General features: G+C 45.3%; 2 protein-coding genes across 3 annotated transcripts; both read left to right on the top strand.

The window, feature by feature from the left end:
- The first annotated feature begins 4,870 nt into the window (after positions 1–4,870).
- LOC113891022 (GTPase IMAP family member 2-like) lies at positions 4,871–6,019 on the top strand. Its single transcript, XM_027538642.1, has one exon. The coding sequence runs from the start codon at positions 5,157–5,159 to the stop codon at positions 5,913–5,915; it is 759 nt and encodes a 252-aa protein (XP_027394443.1). The 5' UTR covers positions 4,871–5,156; the 3' UTR covers positions 5,916–6,019.
- Positions 6,020–7,976: 1,957 nt separating this feature from the next.
- Positions 7,977–13,064, top strand: LOC113891010 (GTPase IMAP family member 1-like). Of its 2 annotated transcripts, none has more exons than XM_027538617.1 (3): positions 7,977–8,672; positions 11,070–11,118; positions 12,063–13,064. In XM_027538617.1, exons 2-3 carry the CDS (start codon positions 11,076–11,078, stop codon positions 12,914–12,916), a joined length of 897 nt encoding a protein of 298 aa, XP_027394418.1. In that variant the 5' UTR covers positions 7,977–8,672; positions 11,070–11,075; the 3' UTR covers positions 12,917–13,064. The 2 variants fall into 2 exon arrangements, with proteins under 2 accessions (XP_027394418.1, XP_027394417.1); XM_027538616.1 differs by lacking the exon at positions 7,977–8,672 and adding an exon at positions 8,682–9,905.
- The last annotated feature ends 8,853 nt before the right edge of the window (positions 13,065–21,917 follow it).

Below are 21,917 nucleotides of genomic sequence, written 5' to 3'. Positions count from 1 at the left end.
CTGCAAGGAGATCCAACCAGTCCATCCTAAAGGAAATCAGTCCTGAATATTCATTGGAAGGACTGATGCTGAAGCTGATGCTCCAAAGCTTTGGCCACCTGATGAGAAGAACTGACTCATTGGAAAAGACCCTGATGCTGGGAAAGATTGAGTGCAGGAGAAGAAGGGGACAATAGAGGATAAGATGGTTTGATGGCATCACCAACTCAATGGACATGAGCTTAAGTAAGCTCCGGGAGGTGGTGATGGACAGGAAAGCCTGGCGTGCTGCAGTCCATGGGGTTGCAAAGACTCGGTCATGACTGAGAGACTGAACTAAATAATTGGTTACATTTTTACAATAATAATTTCCATCTCAACCTCAAAGCTTGTACTTTATTTAACTGGAAGCATTGAGCTATTGCCACAAAAGTCAGAAACAAGTTAAGGAGGCCTACTATATGGTGATTATTGAACATTCTTCTAGATTTTGTTGTTGTTGTTCAGTCACTAAGTTGTGTCTGACTATTTGCCACCCCATGAACTGCAGCACACCAGACTTCCCTGTCCTTCACCATCTCCCTGAGTTTGCTCAAAGTCATGTCCATTGAGTCAGTGATGCCATTCAACCACCTCATCCTCTGTCATCTCTGTGGATCACAACAAACTGTGGGTTCTTCTAGATACTAGCTACAATAAACTAACAGTGAATGAAATCAGATTTTTTTTTAATCCAAGAAGAGGAGGTAAAAATGATCATTTTGACTGCATAAAGAACTTCTCCAAATCAATATCAAAAGAATTAACAAAATTTAACCATGAGCAACAAATATATTCTGAGCTTCTCATGTGGCTCAGTCATAAAGAATTCACGTGCCAATGCAGGAGATGTAGGAGATGAGGGTGTGATCCCTGGGTCAGGAAGAACCCCTGGAGGAGGAAATGGCAACCCACTCCAGTATCCTTGCCTGGAAAATCCCATGGACAGAGAAGCCTGGTGGGCTACAGTCCATGGAGTCACAAAGAGCCGGACATGACTGAGCTACCAAGCATGCACAGCACAAAAAACAAATATATGAGAAGATATTAATTAAAAAGACATAGTTCTTTAACAGTGGAAAAATAATTTGACCACATGCATATTGAGTGATACATGTTACCAACACATGAATTTGCCACATCCTGACCAACACTTCTCTCCTGTCTTTGTAATAATAGCCATCCTAACGGGTGTGAGATGCAATCTCATGATGGTTTTGATTTACATTCCCCTGATAAAGTACCTGTTGGCCATTTGTATGTCTTCTTTGAAACAATATCTATTCAGGTCCTTTGCCCATTTTTAATTGAGTTATTTGTCAGGGTACTTACATTATCCAATACCTTTCTTTCATAAACCAAAAACATTTGAGGTATTCAAAACAGCAATATTTTAAGCTTTTTTATCCTATGGAAAGTTTTTATAGAGGTGCTTTACTGAATTTTACATACAATTTAGAAAATCAGTGGGCTTTGAATTCGATGTTGCATTATATTTGCTTTCATATAAAACAATTGGAAATAGGTCCCTGTTAGCGTTTTGACACAGAATGTTTTGTTTTTAGGAAGAGATTACTGTTATTAAGTAGAAGACTACAAAGTAAAGGATGTGGAAGAATTCAAAACAGTGATAATAGTGTGTGACAAAGACAGTGGTGTCCCCCTGGGTCCCAGGGATGCACTGTGTTTTCCAGCCTCTCATATGATGAGGTCCAGGCCTGGGAATCGTTTCTCATCAACAGTTGGTAGGGAAAGCGAAGTGCATCACTACTGATCTAGGATATTTAAAGGCTGTCTAAGAAGTCCCACATTTCCTCTGTCCTTACTGTGCTGAATATCACAGAAATAAAGATAAAAACATTTGAGTGATTTCAAATTTAATGCTTTGGGTCGTTCCCCCTGACTGTAGACACTCAGATCATTACTGTAGACATTGCCTAGATCATTGTAGACACTGCCCGGGTCACTGGTCCCCCAGGGAGGCTGCCCTGAACTGCATAGCTGAGCAAAGGGAAAGCAAAGAAACCATGAATGAGTCGTTTCCAAATGCATTCAGACAGACATCTCCCTCTTTCAGTTCGCCTTTCTGTACTCTCCCCCTGCACAGTGCCCTGTCTTGTGCCCCCACACCCATATTTTCTCCCCCTGCAGTGGCATTTGCCTTTAGAACAGTCACCGCTAAGTGTGGATAAGGTTATTCCTCCTGGGAGGCCTTGGAGGGTTGCATTCAGGCAAACTTGTAAATGTAGGGACACAGACTCAGGATGGGGGAAGGAATCAAATCTACCAGCATCATCAGCCTCCCCTTTATTCCAGCTTAAACGATTCAAACGTTGTTTGTTTTTTCAATTGAGGCAAGTCCACAAGACAACAAATGACTCATTAAATTTTGCCATTTTAACTGTTTATTTTTGAAAAGAGAATTTCAGATAGTCATGGTGTAGGGGCTCTGTTGCAGCATGGAAGCTCACTGGAGATTCAAGAGAGGAAGAAGCAGACTAGATTTTCAGCTTTTTTTTTTCCCTCTCTCTCTCTTGAAGCTGAACTGTCAAGTCACAGATCTGAACAAGGAGGCATCTATTTCTTTCAACAATAACTCAGGTAAGCCCACACTCGTGAAAGTTCTGTGCTGTTCATTCCTAGTTTTCAGGCTATGGTTGAAAAAGAAAAAAAAAAAAAATTAAACAAATTTGCCCTGTTTTCAGGGAAACAGAGTGATGGCATTTGGCTTAAGTGAGGCCAGTTTACAGGACCTGTAATCTTGGAATTTAGTTTACCCAATAGTGGCAAAGAGAACATTACACAAAAGGGCTAACTGGGAAGAACTTTCTCATTAACACAAGAGTTTTCTGTGCCATGTCACTTAGTACAGGTTGCCAGTTTTTAAGATACTTCCCTCTGCATAGGAAAGGGAACTAAATGGCAAGGCTTCTTGTGGAAAGAGGAAAATTCAAGTAAGTAACAGATCAAATGAAGCACGTTTCTGGTTTGAAGAAGAGTGCACTTTGCCGAGTTGGGTTTTTAATTCACCGAGTCTCTCAGCAAGGACTCGTGTGAGGGCAGGCATTTGGCGGCAAGGTGGAGAACTAAGGAAGGGAGCAGATGGGGAGGAGGGAAGGAAAGAGGACTCAGCCTCGGACAACCACGGCAGACCTAGAAAGGAAACAAAGGAAGGCCACGGAAAGCAAGAGAGGGGGTGGGGTGGGTGGTCCCCCACGGAGGAGGGACCCTAGGGGAGAGGTGGGCGTGGGGGTGAGAAGCAGCAAGTGGGGCCACAAACAAACCCAATCTTCTGACTCACTGAGTGAACTCTGAGCAAGTGACTATATTTCTCTGTAAACCAGCGATCGTAATTCTTCCCACCCACCTCCTCAGCTTTGTGCAGACAACTGAGGCATGGTTGTGAACATGCTCAAGAAATGTAAGGTTCTTTCATGCGTTGTAACTCAAAAATGATCGTTTTTTTAATTGACCTCTGGTCTCTCCGTCCCTCAGGAATAGCCATGGGCCAAAATGAAGGCAGTCCCTCTGGTAAGTGACCTCCTGCGTGTGCCATTTCTGTCCTACTCTGTGCCTGAAGTGAAAGGGGAAGTCGCTCATGGACTGCACAGTCCATAGAATTCTCCAGGCCAGAACACTGGAGTGGGTAGCCTTTCCCTTCTCCAGGGGATCTTCCCAACCCAGGGATAGAACCCAGGTCTCCTGCATTGCAGGCGGATTCTTTATCAACTGAGCTCTCAAGGAAGCCCTATTCTGTGCCTAGTTTGTATAAAAATCATGCTATCCTCTAGAATCACAATATGAGCCAGCAACTGTTTCTTCATCAGAGAGAATAACTTTGCACTGTTCATTTCAATTTCCCTGGCCCAATCATTTCACTGGTGATCATGACTACACCTCTGCCCAGCCAAGGTCAGAGGAACCATCTCTGGCTCTGGAACAAGCAGGTTACTTACCCACCTGGAGATGGAACCACCATCTTGGCTACACATTTCTGATCTTCAGAAAATTTGCCTTTTAGGGGGCCAGAACAGAGTGATATAGACAAACTTTGAATGACAAGATACATTTCTAATTCTATCTCATCCCCCAATTTTCTTGGATCCAATATGACAATGCCCTGCAGACCTAGAGAAAGCTAGATGCTTTAAAATCATTATCTTATTTGATAATAGAGTCAGCTTCTACTTTATAAATACAATATATTATGAGAGTATCTTCTCCCAGATATTTCCTTATCATTAAAAATATTCCATTGGCATGACAGTATGGTGATAACAAAGTAAGCTTGCTCTTTTTTCACCTTTTTTTTTTTAATTGAAATACAGTTGATTTACAATCCTTTGTTAGTTTCAGGTATGCAACGAAGTGATTTAGGTATACATACAAACACAAATATATTCTCTTTAGATTCTTTTACATTACAGGTTATTACAAGATATTGAGTACAGCTCCCTGTGCTCTACAGTAGTCTTTGTTTGTTATTTTATATACAGTATTGTGCATATTTTAATCCCAAACTCATAATTTACCCTTCCCATGCCCCTTTCCCTTTCAGTAGCCAGAAGCTTGTTTCCACGTCTGTGACTCCATGTCTGGTTTTCATGATTCATTCGTGCTGCATTGGGTTCGTTGCAGCACACGGGGCTCTTGGATGCATTGTGCGGGCTTCGCTGGGTACAGCACACAGTCTTCTCTTCTTGCAGCACGTGGGCTTAGTTGCCCTGCAGCATGTGGGATCTTAGTTCCCCGACCAGGGACTGAACCTGTGTCCTCTACATTGGGTCATCAGGGAAGCCCCTATATCTGTTTTGTAAGTGAGTTCATCTGTATCCTTTTTTTTTTTTTTGGATTCCACATATAAGAGATATCATGTGGTATTTGTCTTTCTCTTCTAAGTAAACTTGCTCTTAGCAGGACCTTCTACAAAGAGTCACCCAGCTCACTGTGCCAGAGGATCAGAGCTGAGAATCATTCTGGTGGGCAAAACGAGAACTGGCAAAAGTGCGACAGAGAACAGCATCCTCTAGAAGCCAGCATTTGAGTCCAGGCTGAGTGCCTGGTCCTTGACGCAGACTTGCAGTAAGAGTCGGGGCAGCTGGGGAGACAGAGAGGTGGTGGTTATTGACACACCAGATATGTTTTGCAGGAAGGACCCCTCTGACTCCCTGTTCCAAGAGATGCAGAGGTGCTCCCTGCTCTCTGCCCCAGGACCCCACGTGCTGCTCCTGGTGATGCAACTGGGCCAATTCACCACGGAGGACCAGCAGGCTGTTCAGGGGGTGAAGGAGATCTTTGGAGAGGGTGCCACGAAGCACACAGTTGTCGTCTTCACCCGCAAGGAAGACCTCAAGGGAGGCTTCCTGAGGGATTTTATCCAAGGCGCAGACAACAGAGCCCTAAGCGAGCTGGTGGCAGCGTGTGGGGGGCGAGTGTGTGCCTTTGACAACTATGCTACAGGGAGCACCTGGGATGACCACGTGAAGGAGCTCATGGACTTGATTGAGGGCCTGGGGACAGTGGAAAGGGGTGTCCGCTACACTAACAGGTTGTACAGCCTTCTAACAGTCAGAATGTGGGCCTGTACAGTCAGAGGAAAGATTGCAGGATTTCAAAGGGACCTTTATAAAATACATGGAAATTCAGAGACGTGGTACAATCGTGGCCAAAGCGAATTGCCTGAGAAAGCCCTAATCCAAACAGCGCTGTGTGCTCAGGTGTCTGCCGCATTGCTCAGTCAGTTATTTTGTGTATTCCACAAGACATGCGATTTCTTTTGCTGCTTACCCTTTAGTATGTGCCGTTTATTCTGTAGTTTACTATTAGTCATACCCAAAAAACTATTGATGATTTTTAGAAAGACCGGTAGACTGGAATGCAAGACTCCTGTGTCATAGTTACTGACCACTGCCTCTTCATTCATTGTCATATCCTGAGTAAGTTACAAGGCAATGGCACCCCACTCCAGTACTCTTGCCTGGAAAATCCCATGGACGGAGGAGCTTGGTAGGCTGCAGTCCATGGGGTCGCTACGAGTTGGACATGACTGAGAGACTTCACTTTCACTTTTCACTTTCATGCATTGGAGAAGGAAATGGCAACCCACTCCAGTGTTCTTGCTTGGAGAATCCCAGGGACGGGGGAGCCTGGTGGGCTGCCATCTATGGGGTCACACAGAGTCGGACACGACTGAAGTGACTTAGCAGCAGCAGCCTGCCCCGGACAGTCAGTGTCCGCTAAATGTTTGAGATTCTGTGAACTGTTTAGATCTCAACCTCATCCTATTTGTTAATGAATCAAATGATTTTAAAATTTCCTGTTTGTTTTGAAATATAATACCAAAACCTTCTGAAAGTTATAAACATAAAATTCTTCTCATTTGCAAGTCTCTATCTAAAGTCAGTTTTATGCTCCTGAAAACGCCTTTTCTTCTTTATACTATCACTATTTCTTCTGAATATAATAAAAATGGCAATAAAATTTCTACAAGGTATAGTAAATTAACAAGTGAGCTGTAAAGTTCCTGAGATCACATGTCTTTAACTCCATGCTATGGTTTTATCTTCTGAAGATGGTAAATGGACATATGGCTTATTTCTCTGATGCAACCAACTCACGCTCAACAATCATACACAGACACACACATCAATAGTCTGTTTTATGTGCATCAAAAGGGGCTCAGCTAGATTTTACCCCTTGTGTCCAATCCCAGTCAGGATTGAAACATACTAGAGGCTTATGTTTCAGACAAGAGTGGACCTAGTATTTTGCATTTTGCACTTGCAATATTTTACATTTAACATCTTCCTGTTAAATGCAAACTAGAATTTATTAAAATAAACACAGTCTTTATGACTGATGAGCTCACTAGATAATTAGGAAAACTCCAAGGATGCAGCAAACAATACACATAAAAGAGGTGGGAAAATGTAAGAAGGATTAGAGCTAAAAGCACCCTGTTGTAAGCAGGTAAACCCTCAGGCAAAGTCACAGGTGGTGAAGGAAGATTCCACATGCGTGCATGAGAACACTGAAAGGCAAGGAGTTATCAAAGAAACACTGGAAGCATCTTCATGAAAGGTATACGTTGGGTAGCAAAGACTTAGTCAAGACTGGTCTATGTGGTTCGGACTTGGGTAAAGCCAGTGAGGAGCCATATTCACCTCAGTCTTAAGGAAATACTCACTCCCGGGGTCATTCACCTGTAGGACTGGCACTTGAGAAACCTTGGCAGTGTGTCTCCTTCAACTCTGTGCCCTGGACACCAAACTTTCCTCACACTTGTCCTGGCCCCACTACTCTAGTGGGAGAATGAGAGACTCCAGTCTTCAATAATGCTGGAAAAAAAATAATAATAATAATGCTGAATGGGAAAAAAATGGGGGTGTCAGTCATTCAAGAGACATTGTACCTGGAAAAAAAAGAACGGAAAACAGTTGACCTTGGGTCTCTTTCCTACCTGAAAAAATGGGCTGGAAAGAAAGATGAAATAGCAGGTCCCAGCCAGTAGATTAGGGCTCAGGACAGTCATCCTTCCCACATCCAGCGATAGTCAACTCTAAAAAGCTTGAGTTGGATTGGTGACCTGACCAGTTCTAGAGCCAGTCCTTTGGTACCTGTTCACCACACCACTGGGTCTTTTACTGACCTCACTCTCATGACCCTCATGAGAGGAGGCAGAATAACTAGAATCAGTGATAACAACACAGATGACCAGAGTAAGCCTCTACATAATGCTAACTTAGGAATGGTGTAAACGCATGGTGGCTCAGCAGTAAAGACTCTCCCTGCCAATGCAGAAGACACAGGCTCCATCCCTGGGTTGGGAAGATCCCCTGGAGGAGGAAATGGCATCCCACTCCAATATTCTTTCCTAGAGAATCCCATGGACAGAAGAGCCAGGCGGGCTAAGTCCATGGGGTCACAAAGAGTCTGACATGACTGAGTGACTAAACAGCAACAGCAATTCACCCTCATCCTCAGTACATCAGCTAGCTTCAAGTCCTCCCACAGCTGAGAAGACATCCTTTCTCAGATAAAACTCTGCTTCTGGACTTTTCTGACAGGCTGGACCCTAGAGGGGCACTGGCCATAGGGCTGTCCAGTCAATGGACGGCTGTTGAGAAAAGCTATCATGTTCTTTGTTCTGGAGCAGGAAGCGCTCTGGACTTTTTTCATATGGGGGAAACGCTTACACAGTAAAAAGTAATTGAAGATTAGATCACTAAGCAGTTCTAGAAGGAGACTCAGGCCTTGGGGGTCCTACAACAAGATATTTGGTATGGGGGGAGGGGAGGGCCCTGCTAGAGAACACAGAAGATTAGTCGCAACAGGAGAGAGGTTTTGTAAGATAAATGCTTTAAGCCTACAATCAATGTTCCTGTCTCTTTAAATCATCACCACCTAACCCTCCCTCGAGGCTTACAGGAGCTGTGAGTCTCAAAGACTTCCTTTATGCAGAGTGGAAGGAAACAGCCTGCCACACTCAAAACTGAAGGGAAAGCAGAGATCAGGGCCTTCTTGGATCACTGGTGAGAGCCTGTCACCAGGAAAGGTGAGCCCCGCAGGGAGCAAGAGCTACAACTAACCAGAAGGAACATGGTTCTGAGAGCATTTACTGTCTGAGCACCCAGGCTCCACCAGGCACCTTTCGGGTGAGTAACAGCTGGACTCATTAAGATGGGGCATCTGGATTTGTAAAGATGTTCAAAGTTTCCAATACAGGAAGTTCAAAAAAGGTTTATGAGCATGGTCCCCAGTCTGGAGGGCACACATGTCTGTCTCCTTCCACACCTCCCCCATACAGTAAAAAAAGTCTGTACTGGAACCATGTCCAGGAGTAAAATGCATTTTAAAAGGCATTCAACGTTGCTCAAACTGCACGTTCAGCACAGGCAAAAGATCTTTCCTGTGGCCCCAAAGCAATCTAACTTAGAGCAAGTTACAGTGTGTTGAGTCAGGAAACCATCAGAATTCAACCCCGCCCCAGATGCCCCCTCTCCCCTCTGTCCACAGAAAGGGACCCTCAAGAGACTAAAGAGGTTAGGAACCAGGTCTTCAACCCCTCGTCCTCATGAGCCCTGACACGTTGGCTCCCTAATTCAAGTCTCTCCCACCCCTGCTGTAGGAACACCTCAGTTTCCTCATCTGTACAATGAAGGGGTCTGAATAAACGGCTCATTTCTTAATTCTGATGTGTGGACTGATGATATCAGATACACTGGATTCATAAATCAGAATTTCTGAGCATGGTCCCCCCAGAATTGACATTTTTAAAGAACATTCAAGTAGTTCTGAAAAACAACATATTTGAGAGGCACTGAGATACATGAACTTTGAATTTTCAGAGTATTCAAAATACAGGAATTCAAATGCTTTACAATAAAAAAGAGCTATTTATCACCCCAAATTTCAGGAAGAGCTTATCACCTTCTTAAAATTTATTTTAAATGATTTTAACCCACATTTCAAACTATCTGGAAATCCCAATGACCTACTCGAGAGTTTTGTGGATTCCCTGTAGCACACTTCCTCATTTCCACCTTTGGTGAGGACCTCTTGCTTTAGCTACTCTTCTTCTAGGGTTTGAATCTTATGGCTCTTTCTTCATTTCTGCTCTGATGTCAATTATGGGACTTTGTTGATGCCTAGACACAAAATAACTAATCATATCATGTGATTTGCCCCGGGGTAAACTTTACTGAAAGCTTTGCATGGGGCAGCAGGAGAGTGACTGCAGAAACACAAACAGCTTCGGCTTGAGTTCTGGACAAATTTGCCCTCTGAGTCCTCTGGCCAGAGAGAGGTTATTCACCCAGCCTCTCCCTTTGCTTTTCCTTCCCTGTTGGTGCCAAATGGGATTGAATACAGTTACCTGCAGGAAACAGGTGGGTGACATGAGGAGGTAGAATTTGAAATGGATGTTGAAGTACAGACAGGACTCAGGCAGAAATGTAGGGTGGGATGAAGAGTCCTGGGAGGGAAAGCCCGAGGTGGGTTGGGAAAGGGTGCTGAAATCTGTGTCTGGAGTGGCAGACTGAGGGCAGGGGTGAAGAGGGGGCAGGCGAGGTGGGATTCATTGGAAATGAGGCTAGAGAAGTAGACTGAGCAGAGACTGTGGGCTCATGTTCAGAAGCTTGCATGATCAGGCAAACGACCACAAAATGTTTAATTGTATTAAATGATGTTTGAGTGGGTGTAATCATTGTACTTTGAGAAGCCTCAGACTCAAGGGCCAGAACATAAAGAGCTGGAGGAGAGCATCCCAGTCTCCCCATATTTAGATACATAAGGAGAAGTCAAACTATGTTGTTATCTAAGAGTAGAAACTCTCCAGATGAGTTTGGGAAATACGTCTGTTTTCCAATTTTCTTCTTGCTTGTTTCACAGGCCAGCGACCCTAAGGTAGATCCTCAGTCAGTGAGCAAACTCTTGTTCTCGGGGTTTTCTCAAGCCCACCCTCCATCACCACCCTCGCTGCTGAAACTCCTGGGAAATCTTGTTTCCAACAGCTTACGTCACTGACATAGGTGCTCAGTCTCTTAGTCGTGTCCAACTTTTGCTGACCCTTTGGACTGCAAACTAACAGCCTCCTCTGTCCAGGAATTTTACAGGCAAGAATACTGTAGTGGGTTGCCATTTCCTTCTCCAGGGGATCTTCTTGACCTAGGAATCGAACCCGCATCTCTTGCATCTCCTGCATTGGCAGGCGGATTCTTTACCATTAGCACCACCTGACATGGAATCACCTGGAGAAATTAACATCTTAAGTTTACTCATTGGCATGGATGGGATTAAGTGTTATCTCCCCTTTGCTCTTTGCATTTGGGGGCCCTGAGAAGACAAAGCCAAGCTCACCAGGTGTTCTCAGAGCATCATCCCAACCCAGACCAGGCTCCTCCTTCCCTAAACTCCGATGCTCAGAGGAGGGCAGGAACTATGACCTTCTCACAGTGGGGTCACCAGCATTTTGGACTTGACCTGACATTGTAGGCAGTTACACCTATTTGATGAATGAGTGAATGAACAAATTGTGTCTGGGATTCTTTCAGGTAATCATGGGAGGACGGAAGATGCCAAGAGATGAAGAAAATGCCTATGGTAAGAACACGTCTCACAATGAGTGTTTGTCCCCAGGAGTGAGCTCTAGGTAGTAGGGGAATGGGCTAATTCAAGACTGAACAGAGAGAAGCCGAGAGGCATCTCAATGCTGGGGTGAAGCAGCAAGAGGCCTGGAGCTGGCACTTCACCTGGATCTGTACCCCCACCCTGCTGTGAGATACTAAGTTCTTTGACTAACCTGCAGCTCTGTTCCCAAAGTAAAATGAATGAACAGAAGGGGACATAGAGGGCATCAGATCGTGTATTAGAGAGAACATGATTCACCAGGTAGAAGGTGTTAGTGAACATGGATGGAGGTATTAGACAGCAGTTTAAAGAGAGAGAAGAAGAGAGGAGGAGGAGGGAGGGAAGAGAGATGGCCTGGTCTTATCCTCCCAACAGCCTTTGAGTACAGCGCTACAATATTGATTCCCTTTGTGCAGAAGAGGTTTAACACTTAGATTAAGCAGCTCTCCAGGGTTACCAGGCTGGTAGAGGACAGGTCTATGATTCAATCTCCGGCTTTGGGACTCCAGATAGCCCTCCCGGCTGGGCCCACTGCCCCACCCCTTTCTCCAGTGGGACAGTATCAGGGAAAATAAGACAGAAATTGTCACTGGGGACCAGCTCTGCACAGCCTGGATGACAGATCATATCAGACGAAGTAATGGCCTGTATTACAAAGGCGCATCCTCTAGAGAGACATTCAGCAGCTGCTGGAGCACCTACAGCTGCACGTGTGACGCCAAAGACGGGAGAAATAGACGGGTAGAGACCCCCTTGGAGTGCCCAAATCTCACACCAGGTCACTCAGTAAAGGTCTGGCCCCAAACACAACCGTGGAAGCGTTCTGTTCTCCTTTGCTCGCAAGGCGTCCAGGTGACCCGGGAACCGGGACATGTTGCTTTCAGGTTCCGAAACTTACAGACCACCGTTGCCCACAGGTTTCCAGGAGTTCAGGTCCGCCCTGCAGGAGCGCCGGCTGCGCCTCCTCCTGGCCGGGAGGTCGGGGACCGGGAAGAGCGCCACGGGCAACAGCATCCTCCAGCGGAAGCACTTCCTCTCCAGGCTCGCGACCACAGCGGTGACCAGGGCCTGCGCCACGGGGAGCTGCTGCTGGGCCTCGTGGGACGTGGAAGTCCTCGACACCCCGGACCTCTTCAGCCCCGAGGTCGCCCAGGCAGACCCGGGTTTCAAGGAGAGAGGCCGCTGCTACCTGCTGTCGGCCCCGGGGCCCCACGCCGTGCTCCTGGTGACCCAGCTCGGCCGCTTCACCGCCCAGGACCTGCAGGCCTGGCGCGGGGTGAAGGCGCTCTTCGGGGCGGGCATCGCGGCGCACGCCGTCGTGGTCTTCACCCGCAGGGAGGACCTGGACGGGGGCTCGCTGCAGCAGTACGTGCGCGACACCGACAACCGCGCGCTCCGGGAGCTGGTGGCCGAGTGCGGGGGCCGCTGCTGCGCCTTCGACAACCGAGCGGCTGACGGGGAGCGGGAGGCGCAGGTCAGGGAGCTGATGGGGCTGGTGGAGGAGCTGGTGAGGGACCACGGCGGTGCCCCCTACACCAACGACGTGTACCGCCTGGCGCAGACCCTGGGCGGGCTGAGTCCCGAGGAGAGGCTGCGCAGGGTGGCGGAGCGACTGGCCGCCCGCGCGCGGACGTGGCCGCTGGCCGGGCTGTGGTGGTGGCCCAAGGCGGGGCTGGGGACCCGGTGTAAGCTGGGCCTAGCCGCCCTGCTGGGCGCCCTGTTCCTGCTGTACCTGCTCTGCAGGCGTCGGCCCGAGGCGGTGACGGTGTGACCTCAGTCTTGCAGGTCACCTGGCAAGAAAGGACCTGGACACTTGGATGTGAAGGGGGATTTCAAAGGAATCAGTTTTCAGAAATTTCATGCTTACTCCAGCACATAGTTTTAAAATAAAGTTTACCACTTTAAAACATCCTTAAAAATGTGTTTAGTTATTTTGAGGTATTGATCATCTGTGAGAAATTGTAAAATGGCAGTTTTTGGTAGAAAATGGATTCCTAGCAAAGGAATCCCACTCTTTATTTTGAGCTTGTGTGTGTCTGTTTGCTGGTTTGTTTGTTTAGACATTGCCTTCCTCTCTTTGGACCGCTATTTTAAACACACACACACACACACACACACACACACACACACACACACACAGTCTGGGTGGCTTAAAAACTACAGACATTTATTCCTCACAGTTCTGGAGGCTGGAAGTCCATGATCATGATCGGGTTTGGGGGAGAGTCCTGAGATTGCGAATGCCAACTTCTGACTGTGCCCTCACACTCAATTAGAACAAGGCACTAATTCCAATCATGAGGAATCTACCCTCCTGACCTAAGACCTTCCCAATGACACCACCTCCTAATACCCTCCTCTCCAGACTAGGTTTTCAACCTGTGAATGTTGAGGGGGGAGGGGGCGGACACAAGCATTCAGACCATAGCCTATACAGACTCTTCTTGCTATTTTGTAGTTCTTATAGGTAGTGATCTCCCTTCAGTGACCTTGCAGATTTTTATTATCATCAAGGAAAGAGAAATCACAGTCAAACATGTTAATGTTTAATTCCAGGTGACATTGCAAGTCCTGTCCAATTCTTTGCAACCCCAGAGACTAGACAGTCCATGGAATTCTCCAGGCCAGATTACTGGAGTGGGCAGCCTTTCCCTTCTCTAGGGGATCTTCCCAACCCAAAGATCAAACCCAGGTCTCTTTCTTTACCAGCTGAGCCACCAAAATAATCCACCTAGCAATGCAGGAGACCCATGAGCTGCGTATTTGATCCCTGGGTCAGGAAGATACCCTGGAGCAGGGAATGGCAACCCGCTCCAGTATTGTTGCCTGGAAAATCCCATGGACAGAGGAGCCTGGTGGGCTACAGTCCATGGGGTTGCAAAGAGTTGGACACGACTGAGCGCACACACACATACATCAGTTTATTTACCAGTACAATGACTTAGAACCAAGAAGTTAAATGTGACTGTACTGAAAATAACACAATTTCAAATTTTCTAGCATGTGTTATGGTTCATGTCTGTCCCAAATGAAGTAAGATTTGGGGAAAATAACATGCAATGTCTTCAATGTAGTTATCTATCTGGATTTTTATGCAAATAATAATAAAGTTCCTGTTTCAGAGAAGACAGGAAGCCGCAGGTGCATCAGCAGAGAGCCACAGAGAACTCGAGGTTAGGTGTGGCTGCACCGTTATGGGTTTTTACAGAGGGTGGGTCAACCCACCTAAGTCCTTGAACCACATCCTTACGTTGTGTAAACAGTCGTTATCGTTATCGTTTCCTTATTTCTGAAACAACACTTTAAAGGGAAGCCTTTCTATCAGCCACACCCTAGTTAGGTGGTGTGGATGCAGAAGGATGCAGATACCCCAAGACTATCAGGGCTCAAGTGTGCTAAGGGGGAGGGTGATGTGCGGGGGGCATGGAGCAGGCCAGAGGGATAATGGAGGGCGGGGGGGGGGGGGGGGGGGGCGGGGCGCGTAGTGAGGTTGTGCGCAGGCATCCTAAGGCCATCCCAGTTTCCGTGGAGCAGGAATCTATGCGCATGCGCTTCAATGCCACCTCAGAGTAAAGTTCTAGGGAGACTTGGGATGGACTCTGGCCTTAAGGCTGCCTGCAGTTGGAGGGGGGCCTGAGGGCAGTGATTTAGACTCAGTGAAGTTTAGCTGGAAAAAAATTTATTATCAATTCCTTCTTTAGCTGCCTGCTGGGCCCATGCAGGGACTCTCAGCCAGAGAGAAAATCTTTCTACAAACTGAGGCGCCCAGGAAAGGGCCGTTGTGGCGGGGACCGCCAGGTCTGCAGCTTGCCCTTCCAGGACCACGTGTGCACGAGCACGCGCTGTGGGCCAAGACTGCTTACCACAGGACTGAATTTAACCTGCTGTTCTTTCATTTTTTCATTTTCTCACATCCAAATGTACATCTATACCCTCCAATTTCTATCATTACTTATTGTCTTGTTTGTAAATGTAAATACGATTTTTAAGACAAATATGAGTGTTAGTTGCTCAGTTGTGTGCGATTCTTTGTGACCTGACGGACTGCAACCTGCCAGCCTCCTCTGTCCACGGAATTCTCCTGGCAAGAATACTGGAGTAGGTTGTATTCCCTTCTCTAGGGGATCTTCCTGACCCAGGGATTGAACCCAAGTATCCTGCATTGCAGGCAGATATTTTACCATCTAAGCTACCAGGGAAGCCCCAAATATGAGTGTTAGGATTGTCAAATTCTCGTGCAAACTGTAGCATCTAGAAATGTATAGGATCAGAAGAAGGCTTGACATTGTGGGTAAAATGCCCTGTTTGTGTATCAGTGGGACCGCTGTGGGGTACAGTAGAAAGAGCAGGAGATGTGCAGAGGGCTTGTGTTCTAAAACCCACCCCTATGAACTTGCTCAGAGACTTTGTGGCCAAGGGGCTTCATCTTTTCTTGAGATGTGTATATTAAAATTAATCTTAATATGTATGATGAACTAATGCAAAAGAAAGCACTTTGTAGGTTAAATTCCATAAGAATATGATACAGAAATGAAAAGTGTAGAGGAAACATCATAATAATAATCTTCATAAATAAATTTCATACTCATACTCAGAAATACATAAATTTCATACTCGTGAATACTCCACACTTAGTATTTATAATAATAACTATTCCATATTATTCTATTCCACAGAGTTGGGTGCTAGTGGTAATAAAAAGTCCGTATGATTAGTCATCAAATATATTTACAAAGTACAATCAAAGTTGTACTTATTCTCTAAAATATTGCTAGTTTCTAATTCTTAGATTTAGAGCTATATAGACTCATAAGTAGGACTTCCCTGGTGGCTCAGACAGTAAAAAATCCACCTGCAATGCAGGAGACCTGGGTTCGATCCTTGGGTTGGGAAGATCCCCTGGAGCAGGGCTTGGCAACCCACTCCAGTATTCTTGCCTGGAGAATCCTCATGGACAGAGGAGCCTGACAGGCTATATTCCATGGGGTTGCAGAGTCAGACACGACTGAGTGACTAAGCACAGCATAGCACAGACTCATAAGTAAACGGAAGACACAATTTTTAGTTTTTTAAGTGTAATGATGTCAGAACTTCCCTGGAACCTGCATGTTTCCACTGCAGGGGGCATGGGTTCAATCCCTTGTCTGGGAACTAAGATCCCACATGCTACACAGCACAGCCAAAAAAAGTTTAAATATATATAATTTAATAATACACATGTAATACAGTGGTCATGTATGGATGCAAAAGTTGGACTGTGAAGAAAGCTGAGCACTGAAGAATTGATGCTTTTGAACTGTGGTGTTGGAGAAGACTCTTGAGAGTCCCTTGGACTGCAAGGAGATCCAACCAGTCCATTCTGAAGGAGATCAGCCCTGGGTGTTCTTTGGAAGGAATGATGCTGAAGCTGAAACTCCAGTACTTTGGCCACCTCATGCGAAGAGTTGACTCACTGGAAAAGACTCTGATGCTGAGAGGGATTGGGGGCAGGAGGAGAAGGGGACGACAGAGGATGAGATGGCTGGATGGCATCACTGACTCGATGGACGTGAGTCTGAGTGAACTCCGGGAGTTGGTGATGGACAGGGAAGCCTGGCGTGCTGTGATTCATGAAGTCACAAAGAGTCAGACATGACTGAGCAACTGAACTGAACTGAATTGAATACAAAATAGATAATAAAGGAAAATAATGCAAGATTGATCATAAAATAGAAAACATAATTTTAGAGAGAATACTATAATAATTTATTGATTAATATTTTATGATAAAAACTACCTCATGAAGTATGAAGGATAATTATCATTAAGAACCTTTTATTTGCAGAGGAAAGTAATCTACTGAGAATCAAGTGATTTTCTAAAGGCAAAAAGTGGCAAATCAGAACCTGAAACTATTTTTCCTGTCATATAAAAAGAGCTTCCTTAACCAGACACAGGATCAAAACACTATAACTTCTCAAAAATGCTCTAAGTGAATATATATTCATATCATTTACATAGGTCTCCTCTCACCTTTTATTCCTTGTTAATGTGTTGGTAAGCTTCTTTCATATTTCCATGCCCTACTGCCTGAATCAGCTTCATTTTACACAGAGAGGTTCATCTTTGGCTTACTTCTGAGAGTTGTTTTTGGCCATGATGAGGTTTTCAAGCAGATTTCAAACACTGCATACCCTCTTACCTAGTCTTGTACCATTTTCAGTGTTGTACAAGATTCAATAATTATGCACAATATTCAGTATTCATCAGCCTGGCTGGACAGATGCCACTACTCCTTCCAAAGAATACCATGTGGACTGAATGCCCTAGAAGAGGAATTCCTATAAGTCCTTGAGGAAGCCAGAGCTAGACTATGACCCAGAACTTTTTTTTTCCTGCCCTGGAGCCTTCATGTAATAGTGGTAATATATGCCTTTTCTTATAGAACTGGATTTGTGCTTGCTTATTTCAGCAATAAATATTTTAAGGTTTTTTTTTCTAAATTTGTCTTTTACTTTTTCTTTTAAAGTAGTTATCTTCCAAAATAATGTAGTATTTTGTTTTATTTTATATCTTATGAAAGTGAAAGTCGCTCGGTCGTGTCCTACTCTTTGCGATCCCATGGACTATACAGTCCATGGAATCCTCCAGGCCAGAATACTAGAGTGGGTAGCTTTTCCTCTTTCCAGGGGATCTTCCCAACCCAGGGATCTGTCAAGGGAGTGTATAATTTCCTCCGTTCTGTCTCGTCGCAACAAAAATTTAAGGCAACAGACGTTAAAGCCCTTTGACAGACCATGTCTCAGCTCTCAGAGAGACTGTGTTACAGCTCTCGGACAGATCAGTGTCACAGCTCTGTGTTACAGCTCAGTTTTATTTAGAAAATAAAGGAAAATACATCCTCCAGTCGTGAGGGCATGTTCACCCAAAAGACTTCAAAGAGGGGAGAGAGAGAGAGCAAGGGAGGGATGGAAGGAGGGAGAAAGTGCGAGACAGAGATAGAGAGAAAGGGGAGAGAGAGAAAGAGGGAGGGAGAGAAAGAGAGAGAGAGGAAGGGAGAGACCTCCCCCCGCCACCCCGCCCTTTGGCTCCTCTTTTTATGTTTTTTTCCCTCCCCTGGGCCTGACCTATGTAAATTGGGCTAGCCAGGAGTGCTGTTTGTTCTACCTGAGGTCCTCACTCCAGTCCTCAGACCTTCCTTTGTTCTTTTTTATCAGGCTTTTCCCTTCCTAGTCTTTTAGCCACCACCATTCTGGGCTCCAGTCCCCTATATTTTTGCATTCCAGTCCCCTATAATGAAAAGGACATCTTTTTTGGGTGTTAGTTCTAAAAGGTCTTGTAGGTCTTCATAGAACTGTTCAACCTCAGCTTCTTCAGCGTTACTGGTTGGGGCATAGACTTGGATTACTATGATATTGAATGGTTTGCCTTGGAAACGAACAGAGATCATTCTGGCGATTTTGAGATTGCACTGAAACACCCCAAAAAGATGTCTTTTCATTAAAGGTGACTGGAATGCAAAAGTAGGAAGTCAAGAAACACCTGGAGTAACAGGCAAATTTGGCCTTGGAATATGGAATGAAGCAGGGCAAAGACTAATAGAGTTTTGCCAAGAAAATGCACTGGTCATAACAAACACCCTCTTCCAACAACACAAGAGAAGACTCTACACATGGACATCACCAGATGGTCAACACCAAAATCAGACTGATTATATTCTTTGCAGCCAAAGATGGAGAAGCTCTAGACAGTCAGCAAAAACAAGACCAGGAGCTGACTGTGGCTCAGACCATGAACTCCTTATTGCCAAATTCAGACTTAAATTGAAGAAAGTAGGGAAAACCACGAGACCATTCAGGTATGACCTAAATCAAATCCCTTATGATTATACAGTGGAAGTGAAAAATAGATTTAAGGGCCTAGATCTGATAGATAGAGTGCCAGATGAACTATGGAATGAAGTTCCTGACATTGTACAGGAGACAGGGATCAAGACCATCCCCATAGAAAAGAAATGCAAAAAAGCAAAATGGCTGTCTGGGGAGGCCTTACAAATAGCTGTGAAAAGAAGAGAAGAAAAAAGCAAAGGAGAAAAGGAAAGATATAAACATCTGAATGCAGAGTTCCAAAGAATACCAAGAAGACATAAGAAAGCCTTCTTCAGCGATCAATGCAAAGAAATAGAGGAAAACAACAGAATGGGAAAGACTAGGGATCTCTTCAAGAAAATCAGAGATACCAAGGGAACATTTCATGCAAAGATGGGCTCGATAAAGGACAGAAATGGTATGGACCTAACAGAAGCAGAAGATATTAAGAAGAGATGGCAAGAATACACAGAAGAACTGTACAAAAAAGATCTTCACGACCCAGATAATCACGATGGTGTGATCACTGACCTAGAGCCAGACATCCTGGAATGTGAAGTCAAGTGGGCCTTAGAAAGCATCACTACGAACAAAGCTAGTGGAGGTGATGGAATTCCAGTTGAGCTATTCCAAATCCTAAAAGATGATGCTGTGAAAGTGCTGCACTCAATATGCCAGCAAATTTGGAAAACTCAGCAGTGGCCACAGGACTGGAAAAGGGCAGTTTTCATTCCAATCCCAAAGAAAGGCAATGCCAAAGAATGCTCAAACTACTGCACAATTGCACTCATCTCACATGCCAGTAAAGCAATGCTCAAAATTCTCCAAGCCAGGCTTCAGCAATATGTGAACCATGAACTTCCTGATGTTCAAGCTGGTTTTAGAAAAGGCAGAGGAACCAGAGATCAAATTGCCAACATCCGCTGGATCATGGAAAAAGCAAGAGAGTTCCAGAAAAACATCTATTTCTGCTTTTTTGACTATGCCAAAGCCTTTGACTGTGTGGATCACAATAAACTGTGGAAAATTCTGAAAGAGATGGGAATACCAGACCACCTGATCTGCCTCTTGAGAAATTTGTATGCAGATCAGGAAGCAACAGTTAGAACTGGACATGGAACAACAGACTGGTTCCAAATAGGAAAAGGAGTCCGTCAAGGCTGTATATTGTCACCCTGCTTATTTAACTTCTATGCAGAGTACATCATGAGAAACGCTGGACTGGAAGAAACACAAGCTGGAATCAAGATTGCCAGGAGAAATATCAATAACCTCAAATATGCAGATGACACCACCCTTATGGCAGAAAGTGAAGAGGAACGCAAAAGCCTCTTGATGAAAGTGAAAGTGGAGAGTGAAAAAGTTGGCTTAAAGCTCAACATTCAGAAAACGAAGATCATGGCATCCGGTCCCACCACTTCATGGGAAACAGATGGGGAAACAGTGGAAACAGTGTCAGACTTTATTTTTCTGGGCTCCAAAATCACTGCAGATGGTGACTGCAGCCATGAAATTAAAAGATGCTTACTCCTTGGAAGGAAAGTTATGACCAACCTAGACAGCATATTGAAAAGCAGAGACATTACTTTGCCAACAAAGGTTCGTCTAGTCAAGGCTATGGTTTTTCCTGTGGTCATGTATGGATGCAAGAGTTGGACTGTGAAGAAAGCTGAGCACTGAAGAATTGATGGTTTTGAACTGTGGTGTTGGAGAAGACTCTTGAGAGTCCCTTGGACTGCAAGGAGATCCAACCAGTCCATTCTGAAGGAGATCAGCCCTGGGTGTTCTTTGGAAGGAATGATGCTAAAGCTGAAACTCCAGTACTTTGGCCACTTCATGTGAAGAGTTGACTCATTGGAAAAGACTCTGATGCTGGGAAGAATTGCGGGCAGGAGGAGAAGGGGACGACAGAGGATGAGATGGCTGGATGGCATCACTGACTCAATGGACGTGTGTCTGAGTGAACTCCGGGAGTTGGTGATGGACAGGGAGGCCTGGCGTGCTGCGATTCATGGGGTCGCAAAGAGTCGGACATGACTGAGCAACTGATCTGATCTGATCTGATCTGATGCTGGACCTCTTTTTCCTATTCCAACTACCTAACAGATCAAACCTAGGTCTCCCACATTGCAGGCGGATTCTTTACCAGCTGAGCCACAAGAGAAACCCCAGTATAGTCCATGTGGTACCCATTCAAGTGGGTAACTTATCCCTTCTCCAGCAGATCTTCCCAACCCAAGAATCAAACCAGGGGTCTCCTGCATTGCAGGCGGATTCTTTACCAACTGAGCTATGAGGGAATATCTTATATTCAACCTCATTCTTGGCCCAATTCTTATTTTGTATTTCCTTTCACTCTTTACTCCCATTAAGTTTCAGTTCAATTCAGTTCAGTCACTCAGTCGTGTCCGATTCTTTGTGACCCCATGGACTGCAGCATGCCAGGCCTCCCTGTCCATCACCAACTCCCCGAGCTTGCTCAGACTCATGTCCATTGAGTCGGTGATGCCCATCCAACCATCTCATCCTCTGTTGTCCCCTTCTTCTCCCACCTTCAATCTTTCCCAACATCAGGGTCTTTTCCAATGACCCAGCTCTTAACTGAAGAAGGCAATGGCACCCCACTCCAGTACTCTTACCTGGAAAATCCCATGGGCGGAGGAGCCTGGTAGGCTGCAGTCCATGGGGTCACAAAGAGTTGGACACAACTGAGCGACTTCACTTTAACTTTTTACTTTCATGCATCAGAGAAGGAAATGTCAACCCACTCCAGTGTTCTTGCCTGGAGAATCCCAGGGACATGGAAGCCTGGTGGGCTGCTGTCTATGGGGTCACACAGAGTCGGACACGACTGAAGCGACTTAGCAGCAGCAGCTCTTAACATCAAATGGCCAAAATATAGGAGCTTCAGCTTTAGCATCAGTC

Source organism: Bos indicus x Bos taurus, chromosome 4, assembly GCF_003369695.1.
Source record: "Bos indicus x Bos taurus breed Angus x Brahman F1 hybrid chromosome 4, Bos_hybrid_MaternalHap_v2.0, whole genome shotgun sequence".
NCBI lineage: Eukaryota > Metazoa > Chordata > Mammalia > Artiodactyla > Bovidae > Bos > Bos indicus x Bos taurus.
Note: the sequence above shows the minus strand (reverse complement) of the source record. Positions and strands in the feature narration are given on the sequence as shown.

Bases quoted from the DNA above. Each gene is read 5' to 3' on its own strand.
- LOC113891022 (XM_027538642.1), top strand. From the start codon at position 5,157: ATGTTTTGCAGGAAGGACCCCTCTGACTCCCTGTTCCAAGAGATGCAG.
- LOC113891010 (XM_027538616.1), top strand. From the start codon at position 9,732: ATGGGGCAGCAGGAGAGTGACTGCAGAAACACAAACAGCTTCGGCTTG. The intron at 9,906-11,069 runs GTGGGTGACATG...GGATTCTTTCAG, and splicing joins CAGTTACCTGCAGGAAACAG to GTAATCATGGGAGGACGGAA. The intron at 11,119-12,062 runs GTAAGAACACGT...CGTTGCCCACAG, and splicing joins AGATGAAGAAAATGCCTATG to GTTTCCAGGAGTTCAGGTCC.